We start from the raw sequence: 13,121 nt of genomic DNA on the forward strand, positions 1-13,121 counted from the left end.
CGCCCCGCGGTGCCTTCCGTCCCCACGCGGAGGAAAAGTCAAGGTGGCCCCACAGCCCACGTGGGCTCCTCCCCAGCCTTCCCGCAGACCTCGCTTCTTGCTGCTCTTCCCTCCTCACCTCCAGCCGCACCAGCCTCCCGGCTCCTCCCTGAGAGCCCCCACTCAACCCCTCCCCACCTCGTCTTCCCTCCGTCTGCAGGGCTCCTCCCCAGTCACTCAACTCTGCACGTCTTGGCTCACATGTCCGCTTTCCTTGACCCCTTGACTTCCTAGGGCAGCCCTGTTCCAGCCTGCTTTCTGTTTCTCCATGGTACCCATCACCCTCTGACATAGTCTGTATTTGGCTTGTCCACTTATCACCTTTCTTCTCCCTCTAAAATGCAGACTCCATGAAAGGAATTTTTGGTCTTTTTGGTTTGCTTTTCTAGTTCCTGAGATGAGAAGTCCTGACATAGAGTAGACATTCAATACGTGTTCCTTGAATCAACAAGCGAGTGGGTGAACACGATCACCAGACGGAACCACTGACTTTTCAGTTTTGCAACTAAAAAGCTCCTTTTCTTAGAGGGTGGGGATGGGGGTGATTATTTTTTGTCTTGAGATGAGTATTCCAAGTGCCCTTCCATCAGCAACTGTCCAACAAATATGTAGGCTCTCATTCTTGAGAGAAGTTTTTGTCCTCACTAGCTGTTATTCCTCCTGACTGTTACCATCATAAATTCCTGCACAAACCTGGAGAGAACAGGTGAGATGTTTAGCCTTGAAACACAGTCTGTGATTTTTTTTTCCCTCATGAATTTGATCTGTTAATTAAATCTCGTCTGTAGGTCTCATTATATGATGGTGAGCTTGCAGGCCGGCTGGTGGGGAGAGGGGCGAGAGAGCACTGGCTGCTGGAGGCGATGCTTCCTCGTGGAGATCGGGACCAACCCCCTTGTCCATCTTGTCAAGCAGCAGAGGTGTCTTTCTGGAGAGAGCGTGCAGGAAACAGCAGGCAGCAGCAGGGGGTAGGAGTGTGAGAAAAATAGGAGAATTAATAGACCTGCCTACTGTGGTTTCTTCTGGACACAATTACCTGAAACTCAAAGCACAAAACTAAGTCTTTATTTTAGCAAACACAAGCTACTTCTTGTCACATGTCATTTGCTAAATGCGCAGAAGTTTAAAAAAAAAAAAAAAAAAGCAGAGAGAAAGAAATGTTCCTCACCGTAATTTCATTATAGCCATCAACACACAGCCACAGCCTCCACCCACCAGCTTTCTTGGACACTGAGATGTCTGGCTGAGGGAAACTTCTGGCCTGTCTAGTTTGATTCTGCAATTATCATAATCTCCACCCTCCAGAGGTTGCGGCTGGTGAAGTGGATTAGTGAACAAGCCTTTGGGGTCTCTGGAGAAGGGGGTTCAAATCCCGAGCTTAGGTCGTAAGTAAAGATGAAGGGGGTTGGCCTAATGGTTTATCCCCCTTTGGGAACAGTCAAAGGCACAGCTCGTCCTGACTGCTAACCTCGTTCCAAAGAAGCACAGCCAGGAACGTGGTGACTTGATCCTCATCCAGAGAAGCTGGCAACGACCCACAGGCTCCTGACTCTCTGAATTCACTCCGGGCCTTTTCAAACACAACGTGCATTTTTCCCAAAGAAATCACAGTGTGACTGTTTGTTCACTGGCAGAGAGAGGCATGTTATTTTGCAGAAGTGCCTGTTTGGGCTCAAATAATTTCATGAAGATAGAGTAGTCTCAAATGATCATCAGCACATTATGAAAAGAGGGACCGATCTGTTTTCTTGCCTTCTCTCTTGACAGGTGTATTTCTACTGGATTTGCCGGGACCCAAGAGCTTTCGAGTGGTTTGCTGATCTCTTACTCTCGCTGGAGACACGGACGAGAGAGCAAGGGAAAGCTCACTTTCTGAGTTATCATATATTTCTTACTGGCTGGGATGAAAATCAGGTATTGATAAGACTCTGAGAATGAGCAATATTATCTAACGCGTCTCATAATATTGCAAAGAGGAGAGGAACGATTTCAATAATGAGCCACACAGTTATCTGGTCGCATCAAAGTCTTATTTTTATGTTCTTTAAAAGGAAAAGGGAATAAAATAAAACCAGATTAGCAAGAGCTCTTCAATTTATAGCAATAAAACAGCCTACGGTTATCTTGCTGAGGAATAGAAGATTGGAAAAGTGATTGGTTAGTGGAAGACAATTCCACTCTCAGAAACCCAAGAAAAATCATCTCACTGAAAGTTGCATTTGTCATTTTAGTAACATCAAGAGAATATTATGGATTGACTGTATTGTCTTGTCGAACTCCTAATTGATTGTGAGTCTATGCTTTGAGCTATTCAGAGTTAACCAGAAAAAATCCCAGGTGTTTGCATTCAACATTTTGTATTGTAAAGTATCTGAGTTCCTACAGAAAATAATTATTATGAATACATGATTTACCTGGAGATTTATTTTTCTTAAGGCATTCTGAGGGGTTGTGTGTAAGTATGTTTATTCATCTAAGATCAAAACGATCTTCTGTTGTGGCAGGTGTTCTGACGTGTAGTGTGTATTAGTGAAATATGAAAGTTGCGTTTACCAAAATAATGCATATCATAATATTGCACTGAGGTAGTAATTCAGTGTTATCGTATTGAATAATAACTATTAAATTTTAACTCTCTTTTAACTCCTCAAATATGGAAGCTAACAATGAAGAGATTACTAGGTTATGAAATTTATGTTCTAATCAGCACTTCTGTGACAGCTACTATAGATATTTACTTTAAGGAAAGCGTGTTTGAACCAAAGAGATTTGCATTAGTCACTAAGTTTACAAGTGAATTTGCTCTTGTGAGCTCCTGACTTAACTAGCTAGCTTTTCTCTCTCTTTCTGTCTGTCTCTCTCACACACACACACATACACACACACACGTATACGTTGGCTCTAAAGGACATCACTGTAGTTTGTGCTTCTGCAAATGAATAAGACTTTGATTGAAATTCAGTAGCTAAATGATTTTTTAGGGTCTTATTTGCAGTTGGTCTTGAATATTTATTCCTCTGGGATAATTTGAAATAGAAATTTCTTGGGAACTAGGCTTGAAACATCTTAATGAATTAAATAGTGTTAGTTTTATTTTCCAAACAAACCTTTTTTTCTCATTCGAATGGGATGTTTGACCCATGAGCCATTTGGTGAAGGAAAAGCACAGCCTTTGTCTTTTGCTTTCTGGTCCTGCCCTTGCTCTTCTGCTTCTGAAGTGAATTGATCCCAACTGCCCCATGCCTAGGTCTTCCATTTGGAAGTTGCAGGACTGAGGCCCCGTTTGATTTTGTGACAACACAGCTCTGTCCCGTCTCATCCCTGCCTGGCCCAAAAGTACACTATAAGATAGACTTTTCTTCTGAATCTGAGTAAACTAAAATAGACGTGTTCTTAAATTTTGCCGTGACATGTTGGAAATTCTTTAGATGCTAAAATTTCAGGAAAAAAATAATTGGTACATGCTGTCAGTAAAGGAATCAGGAGGCTGTTTTAGAAACAGCCAATTGGGAAACTAAATTCAACAACCTCAAAGTGGCAGAATGACAAGAACAGAAGGCACAGATGGCAAAGGTATTATGAAGGGCAAATCAACAGGGTTTGGAGATTAATTGAACGTTGGGCTGAGAAATATGGAACAAATACAATTCCAAATGTTTGAACATCAGTAATTGGTAGCTGGGCGGTACTGCTGACAGAAGTAGGGAAGTCTCTTTTTTTCTAGTCAATACCACCCAAACATCTTAGCAAATGCTTCCAGGCCCTTCCTGTCCTGACAGCACCACACTTGTTCTGTCGAATTCCCGTCATTTTCCTTTGGCACCAGAGCCACCAAACAATGCGTGTTTTCCTATCATGCCCAAGACTTTCTTGCTTTCATGTCTCCCCTGATACTGTTCCCCCTTCCCTGACATGTCACTTAAGCCCCTCTGTCCTTCCCACTGTCTACTGCATGGAATCATCCTTTAAAGCCTGGTCCCCTCTAAGGCCTTCCCCAGTTTTCTTAGCCAAAATTGTTTGGAGCTTCACCAGAGTAACCTGTTTCCTTCTCCAGGGCACTTTGCTTCGGTCTCTAGTAAAGACGGGCAGTCTGACTCAGGTCATAGCAGCTGTGTGCATGGGCGGTCCCTCCCTCCGATGACCAGCTCCTCCCAAAGCAGAGACCTTCTCTCTTCTTTCTACCACTCCATTCAGAGCACCTGCCCGCCTGTGGAAATCACTTCACAATTGTCTGTGGGAGTAACTGGAAGTCACAAATCATTTGGGAAATTGAATGACTCATTTTTAGCTGCAATGACCAATTCAAAGGAACAGAAAGAATTCTACAAAAAAATATATATAGAATTTGAGAGGCAGGACTCTACTCAGGGAAGAAGATGAGGGCTCGGGAGAGAAAGTTTGAATCCATCTTTGTATGTTATGCTAACTGGGGCTATGACAATGGAAGCTCTTTGGGAAGTAGTGGTCCAAAAGAGAGGCAGAGAACCGAGCCTAGCGATTGAGAAGGCAGCTGCCTTTTGAGACATGAGAATATGACAAGAAAATAAAATCTAACGTTTCTTGCTTGAATCAAAAGAAGAGCCAGAGAAAAGTAGAAGAACTAGGATTTTATAATGCAGATAGAATCAAGACGAAGCAATGTTCAGCCATGTGGTGGAGAAGCCAAGTAAGGCTGGATTGGTCATCAGATCTGGCACTTAGTCAAAAGAGAGTCGACGGTCTCTGCCTTCTTCTTCTGCCTGCAGCTGAAACCAGCTTCCTGTGTGGCACCAACCAGTCCTACTGTTAAGCAAGACAGCTGGGGAGATACAGCATGGCCACTCTCATCTGGAGGCCAGTACAACTCTGACCTTGAGTTCCAGTTCTGATAGGGGTGCTTCTGCCAGTTTCCAAGGTCCAATCCTCAACAACCATCTAGGTTCTTATTCCAGAACTCTCTGCCTTGATCAACCTGCCTGAGAGGGTCCTGCCCTCCTCTTGCCATTTTTCCCTCTCTTGCCTGGACCCCTGTTCCCAAACTCAATGCCTATAGTAGCTCTGTTCCATGGAGTCAGACTTGTCAATGGCAACTTCCCACAGCCTAGATTTCTGCAATCCCACCAGAGTCTTCCATCATCTACAGGCTTGTGAGGGCATGTCCATTATTCTCTGCCCACCTCCCAATCCCCAGCTGCTTTGATGAGAAGGCCAGCCAACTGGGAAGTCAGGCTTGCAGTAGGCTCTGGGGTAAGAGTTGGGCCTGATAGGGGTGATACCCTAACTGGTCAGAGGATGTGAGCAAATGGGGCACCGAAGGGTAAAACTGGTGAGCTTAAGAGCTATGGAAGGGTCTGAGGGATGAGCACTGGGGACACAAATCCCAGAGGATAAGAAGCAAGAATTCTTTTTTTGTAATTTATTTTTTTATTATTATTTTTTATTATTTTTTGTTGAAGTACAGTCAGTTTACAGTGTTGTGTTAGCTTCTGGTATACAGCACAGTGACTCAGTTATGCATATACATATTCCTTTTCATATTCTTTTTCATTATAGGCTATTATAAGATATTGAATATAGCACTCTGTGCTATACAGTAGAACCTTGTTGTTTATCGAAGGAATCCTTCTTAATCACCGGAACTCAGCAGGGGCCGAAACAAATGACAGCAACTCGAAAAAATCATCACCAGGCATTGCTACTCCCCAGGCTCTTACTTATCCACCACCTGATACCTGGGCGCTTCCATCTAATTGGAAGGCAAGCAGTCAGCCACAGAGTTCCAAACATGCCCCTTGCTGAGCTCTGGCCACCTGTCCTGCCTGCCAGACTCAACATCTTCCCAGCACTTGAACCTGAACACTAACCGTTTCAACCCATTAGGCAGACCTGATTGTAAAGTCCAGCTTCATTCTGGGCATTTCCTATCACTTTAATCGGGCAGTGCTCTCCTCAGATCCCCAAAGGTTACTATGACATGAGTGGGAGGAGAGCTTGAGATTACTTTTTGAGACACTTGGCAGAAAAAAAAGGAAATAGCTTAGTGCTTGCTTTCCCCTAACCCAATTTTCTGTATTACTCTCATCTTTTCAAGAAAAGCCCTCTTTCCAGGCTCATTGTTTTTGCACATCAATCATTTGGAAGGCACTTTGTTTCAGCAGTGGAATACAAAAAGATTCCCCATTAAAAACACTTGTGTATCAAATCTACAAATGAGCATCATTACTTCATCTTTTATTTAGTATTCACTTTTTTTTAAAAAAAGTTTACTTTTTTTTTTTCTAAATGTCATCTGATACCACAATTTATATTTTAGGCTTTTCACATAGCTCTACACTGGGACGAAAATACTGATGTGATTACTGGATTAAAGCAGAAAACCTTCTATGGAAGACCTAACTGGAATAATGAGTTCCGTCAGGTCGCCTACAGTCACTCCAGGTAAGGTAGCTCTCTCCCCTCTGCCTGCTGGGAGCCTCCGGGGAGAGGCGCAGGCTCCGTTGCTGCTGAAATGGAAAGTTCTCGGCACAGACTAGTTAATCTGCAGTAGGGGGCATCTTGTTTAGAAATGAAACATCAACTTTAGAAAAGATGGCCGTGGGATAGTTCAGGAACCACAAGCCTCTGCTTGAGCGGCTTACAGCACCTGACAATTATCAATTACATTGAAATTTTTCACACTACAACTTCATTAAGATGGTATTTCTTAAATGCCCAATGCCTTCAAGAAATCCTGGATGAATTCTCTCATGCCAAACCATAGACTGAATCTAGCATGTCTAGGAAAATAAATAATGCAAAACCAAGTAGAGATTTGGGGTGATAGTAAGGACCCAAGTCTGGAGCCCAAGTGCTGGGGCATAAATCCCGGCTCTGCCGTCACAACTGGTTTACCTCGATCAGGTTGTTTAAGCTGCACTGACTTAGTCTTCCTCTCTGTAAACTGCAAATAATAAAACTGTTTACCTCCTAGCTTCTGTGAGAATTAAATGTATAAATACTTGCAAAGTGCCTAAAACAGTGCTCTGAGTTCAGTATGTTAGCTGCTATTATTATTATTATTGTTACTATTACTATTATTATTATTAACATTACTATTATTATCATCATTACATGATAAGTTTCAACATAGAAGAGGAAGAGCATTTGCTCTGGGACCATAAGGCAGGAGGGAAAGCTGTGCTCTCTGATTCTAGAAAATACTGGCTACACGGTCTAGAACAAGGGAAATTGTTTGAGCTTTTGGGCCCCACTGTAAAACGTGAGTGATTTTATGCATTCACAGTGTTATTTTCATAATTTTAAAAAATGTATAGTTGGTTGAAGAGCCTGGTAAAGTGCAAAGCACCATATAGTTATGGTTGTTATTGTGTATCTCCTAAATCAGTCTTTGTTTTGAAACCCCATCATCTACAGCTCTTGAAGTAGCATGCCCTAATAGTGTCTTTGTTTAAAGAATAGTTTCCATGTTTGAAGAATGATATGAAGGAAGTGAGAGAGTGTGCTACATGGACAACTGGGAAAGAGCAAAATAGCAGCATGTGCCAAGGCTCTGAGGCAGGAGCCACCATTTCTGGCATGATCTAGGAGGCCCGCAATGTTGGAACACATGGGTTAAAAGGAAGAGTAGCAGGAGAAGGAATGTAGGAGAGATAACTGGGAAAAGTTACAGGTCATTTTATTTGGATTTAACTCTAAGAGGGGAAGCCAGCTTAAGATTTAAGCAAGAGTGACATGATGCATCAGTCTTACGTTTAATTGGATCCCTCTGCCTGCTGCGAGAGACTGGATTGTAAGGAGCCTTGGGAAGAAATGGAAAGGCCAGTGAGGAGGTGAGCGGTGGAGGTGGTGGCTTGGATGGGGGAGGTGGCAGTGGAGGTACCGAGAAGCAGCTGGATTCTAGATATTTTTTGAAGGTAGAGCTGACATCACTTGCTGTTGCACTAGATGGGAGTCATGGCCCAAACTTGACTGGAATTACCGCTGACCGAGATGAGGACAACTATAAGAGGAATGGCTGGCAGGTGTGAGATGTCAGGAGTTCAGTTTCTTGACATGTTTAGCTTTTAGATGCCTGTTATACATCCAAGTGGAGAGACTGAGTAGGCAGATGAATGAGTCAGGAGTTCATGGGAGAAGTGCAGACAGGAGGCACACGCTTGGGAAGTGTCAGCATGTAAATTGTGTTTGGAGCCATGAAACTAGATGAGATGGAGAAAGAAGCAAGTATGTATAGATCAACAAGAGTTCCAAGAATCACAGATCGGAGGGAAGGGGCAGGTATTCTCTATTTACAGCTACGGAGTTCAATATGTGTTATTCATCGCCATTTTATTAATCATGTCATTTAGGTCTTCTATACGACCCCTTTTCTACCCAGTTTACCAGTACTGAACCATTAAAAGTAAATTAAAATCTACTAGGGTATTTCTGACTAATTCCCTGTTTCCTGTGATTTGCCTCTTATCCTCCCATCTTCCCGCCAGTTCTGGCATTGCTGCTTTGTGGTCTTCTGTCACAGAGGTTATTGCTTCATTAAACTCTTTGTAGTTCCCTGGTATTTTTTTCTGTTCTACGGAATACTTTTCTGATGAATATTGTTCATCTTTTGGTCAATCTGGCTTCTTTGTTTTACATTTTTTCTTATATTTTCTTTGTACCAGAACTATTCTGTTTTTTTTTTTTTTTTTTCCTTTAATTAATTGTCATTGACTCTGCTAGACTTCTCTGGATGAGCCATTGGAAGGTGATTTGGTGAGGCATGGAAGGAATGGCCAGGTAGCTGTAAAGGTTCCTAGCCCATCCAATTTCAGTGAATTCACTCTGACTTAAACTGTCTGTGCTCTGTGAGGCTCCCAGCCAACCTCACTAAGCCCTGTGCCCCAGGAGGCTTTGGGAGAAACCCTTGACCCGAAACAGCGTTCAGTGCCGAGGCTCTAGACTCCTGAGCACTCCATGCCAGCGTCAGCCCAGGCAAGAGACAACTGGAACTTACTCCTGACCTTGAGTGGCCCTGAGAATAAAAGATTTCTAGCAAGAAAGGCCAAGAAAAGCTTAACTTTTGGCTTCAGGGTTAAGAGGAGGACGGACTGGACCAGCCGCACTGTCTCTTCCCCGCCTCAGGCTCAGCTTTAGGTGCACTCTGAGGGCCAGTCAAGTCCCGTGCAGGTGGCCTTGGGACTCTCCATTCCAGAAACCCACCTGCTTGGTTTTACTTCTTGACCTGACTCTTGCTGACACTTGGTCTAGAATCGAGTTCTGGCCCTCCATCCGTCCAAATGTGGTGCTTTGGACTCATCCCAGCTTCTGGAGCCTCAGAATTCAGTTCCTCTGGGCTCCCCACTCAACACCCAGCCCTGGTTCCAAGACTCCCAGTCTCCTCTGAGCCCTGAAAGTCACCCTTCATCTCACACCCATCCAGTACTTCTTGTCCAGAGGCAGAGACTGGATCATTTTATCTGCAGTTTCCTTTAAAAATTAGAGATAAAAAATAAAAATTGGAGATAGAAAACAAACAGAAATTTACCAGCTTTTTTTTTTTTTATTTGGTGCTGTTTTCTCCTTTTGGGAAAAAAAAAATCTGTTCCCCTGATAAATGTTTTAAACTCCATTTTCAGTTATCAGGGGATGAATGTTCCCACCTTGCGGGCTTTTGACGCGGACACATACATCTCAATTTTTAAGTTTTTATACATAAGACTGCTCTTTGCTCTGATTGTCCCGTATTGATGCCTCATGTTGTATTTGTTTGTTTGTGTTACACATGAAGTTTGCAGCCCAGTGGGAAGGCCTTTCAAACCAAACCATTTAATTATCTCCCTTTGCTCAGAAAGGCATGAGCCAGAAACACAGCATCAAGAGACCCAGAGTGGAACTCAGTTTGTACAGACTCTGCCCCTAAAATTATACTGCATCATGCTGAGAAGTGAGTCTGTCTGATTTTGCAGGGGGAGAGGAGTAGAGAACAGTTGGAAGATGGGAAAACCATACAGCTGTCACTTCTCTCATCGCTCTTATGAGGAGTGTGTTCATCCCTTTTCAAAAGCCATCATCAAAGTGTAGTACATGCCGGTACTGAAAGCCTGACTGAATTTTTTAGCACAGTATCTTTGGAACCTCTTGCTTCCTGCTGGATGGCTTCATCTCTTCCAGAGTAGAAGAGTAACCCCCCCCCAAGGTTTGGATGTCACTGAATCCAGCCTCCACATCATACTTCCTAGCCCCTAATTTAAAAAATAGTATGTTTGTAATAGCCTTAGACTCTAGAACATTGCAATTTGTTTTCTAGCTTCAACCATCATTGTAATTATTAATAGATGCATGTAGGCAAAGATCAATTACCATTTTATCCATGTGATGCCAGATGCGAGGGAAAAGGCAAGTCACCGGCAAAGATCTGAGCACTGTTCTTCCAAAAGACTTTTTAAATGACCTCCTTAAAATAATTTTGTTTTCTGCTGGGTAAAGGAAGATTTATGTTTAATGAAGCTTTTAATGAAGAAATCGGGGAAAGAGAATGCCAATAGAATCTAATTTTTAAATACGAAAATCTAATATTGAGAAGTATTTCAATATCCTGGCCTTTGTCCAGATATAAATAAAACACACAATTCAATTATTGTTCTGCACAAAGGACAAAGTCACATTAATTCTCCTCAAGATGGTTATTAAAGAGATAAACAGTATGTTTTCCCCTGATTATGTCAAGGATTTGTTTGTTCCCAAGCCTTCTTGGCTGCTTTTACAAGACAGGTCGGTCCTGTTATTAGCTCTTCTTTTTTGGCAAAGGTGAGCCAAGAAAGAATTGATGGATTTGTTCATGGCCTCAGAAAAGGTTCTTTGTTCTTGAGGGTCTTTGAAGTAGGCTCTCAACCATTTCTATTCATCAGCGCGAAGCCAAGGATTCTTAGGGCTTACTCTTTTAACGACGTTTACCTGTTCACTTAAAGTAGGAGTTTGTTCTTGTTCTCAGAAGAAGGAGTTAAATCAAAAGACTAAAAGGAAGAGGGGCAAAAACATTTTTTTTTTTTTGCAGAACATGAAAAACAGCACCAAAAATAAAGCTTGAAGGGAAGCAGATCAAAGAGAATCATGAAAGCTATAAAGGAACCAGAAAATTGCAAAAATAACAGTAATAGAGAAAGAAATTGATGCACATCAAAATGAATACAAATAAGGAAAGAGGAAGAAAAAATTTAAAAGAGATCAAAGACTGAGAGTAGCAAGTAAGAAAGGGTATTCTGTTGTTTTTATTTGCAATTAATTTTTGTAATTGTCTCAGCTGTATTGCAAAAACATAAGCATAGTTTTAAAAGAAGATCAACAAATGCTAAGCAGATATATAAAAAGTAAATCTTTTATTGATTCAGCCAAACGGACGTGCATGTGACAATTGTATATTGCTCAAGTTAGACAAGCACTAACATTTACTCCAAACACAAAAACAATGGCTATTATTCTCCCAATTAAAATATAATAGATTAATTAAATACATGCATTGATATCCATGTCTTACTAACCTTTAGAAATGTGTATCTTATACAAAAATGAAAGCTGTATTTCATTTTTTTAAACATTTTCAATATGCTCCCAAGCTTAAGGCAAATGTTCAGAAAAATCAGGAAATCATTTCCAAAAAGGTAGACAGAATGAAAATAAATACATCTTTGTTACATCCAGTTACTTTTTTGGTAAACACGCGTTGGGCATGCAGTCAGCCTTCTGGATGTGTGGATCAGTTATTCTTAATTAATTGAATAAAGTGATATTCCATAATACTTCAATCTTTGATCTTATGTTTCACATAGTATTTATCATTTGCCACTTTTGACTCATCTACTAGTAACTTCACCATGCCTTGTAGGCATAAAACTTTATGTAATTAATTCCCATAAAAAGTTTGAAGGTTTGGCCATTTTTTTCTTAACTTCAGTAGAAGTGTTTCTTTTATCTTGAAGGAAAAAAGCAAAGACTGGAAGAGTACTATCATTTGTCAGAACAGTACAACCCAACCCAGGAGCACAGGAAGGGACTGACTTACCATACAATTGTAAGCTTCTAATCCGTGCTGCGTGGATGTATTTTAGACCGCCCATTGTTTTCAGAAATGTAAAAATACCTTATACTAAATTGAGTAAATGTGTCCATCTGGAACCACATTTGCTTGTGTGCACTCCCTCCAGTTCTCATTTGTATGTGCATATGTGCAAAATGTTTTTAAATGATCTTTTTAAGAAATTACCATTCTGATTATAGCACACAAGTCTGCCTATCTAACAGGGTATCCTAAACATTCCTTAGTTGACTAAATTGTTCAGAATACTCAAAGGAACAGACTTAAGTGGAAATCCCACACATGATAAATGATAGCTTCACGAGAACAATAAAACCACCATAAACTTAGGGCTGGAGTACTGTTAGCATACTTAAATAGGACCTTTGCACCAGAGGACATCCAGGCCTCCAGTTATAATCAAGGGAAGGTTCAACGAAAATTCCTGGCAGTATTCCATCTGCAGTAGGTGGGATCAGGGAGCAAGTGACCACAGGGTGTATTTATCACTATTCTGCAAATTTTCTTTGCTGATACTACGTATCAAGTCATTAGGTATGGCAAAAATATTAGGATATTTCTGTGTGAAGGTGTATAGACTTCAGTGTTTTATCAGAAAGGGGGAGGCGACAAGATTGGAAGAAAAATGGCGCTACCCTTGCCAGGGATCCAATGCTGTAAGTCAGCTGCCTTCACTTCTCTCTCCTAGTTGACCATGACGTCCTCAAGGGCGGCAGCTTTCTCTCTGCTCCTCAGAGCCAAGCACAGTAACCAGCGTCAGCAGGTGAAGGGGCAATGAGAAAGATGAGGGAGCTGGGACAAGAGTGCTAACTCTTGCCAAAGATGGAGTCGGCAGGAAGAGCGAGAGAAGTGTGTCTCAGCCGTGAGCAAGTGCTGTAGGGACGTCCGTAGCCCCCAGTGAACTGAGTCATTAGGACCCAGAGAGAAGTCCCAGAGCAGGCTGCTGCAAATCAAATGGGAGATGGGTTTAAAAAAAAAAAAAAAAAAAAAGGCCAACACAATGCTCATCTGTGGTTACGGGGGAAAAAAGAAA

At 41.8% G+C, this 13,121-nt stretch overlaps 1 protein-coding gene across 1 annotated transcript in view; it reads left to right on the forward strand.

Moving 5' to 3' along the window:
• NOX3 (NADPH oxidase 3) overlaps positions 1–13,121 on the forward strand; it is a 55,882-nt gene that overhangs the window by 39,150 nt on the left and 3,611 nt on the right. The window contains exons 11-12 of the mRNA XM_064487110.1: positions 1,807–1,953; positions 6,332–6,456. Coding sequence (XP_064343180.1) covers positions 1,807–1,953; positions 6,332–6,456 — 272 coding nt within the window. The remainder of the gene's footprint in view (positions 1–1,806; positions 1,954–6,331; positions 6,457–13,121) is intronic.

The sequence above is a fragment of the Camelus dromedarius genome, chromosome 6 (genome assembly GCF_036321535.1).
Source record: "Camelus dromedarius isolate mCamDro1 chromosome 6, mCamDro1.pat, whole genome shotgun sequence".
NCBI classification, from domain to species: Eukaryota; Metazoa; Chordata; class Mammalia; order Artiodactyla; family Camelidae; genus Camelus; species Camelus dromedarius.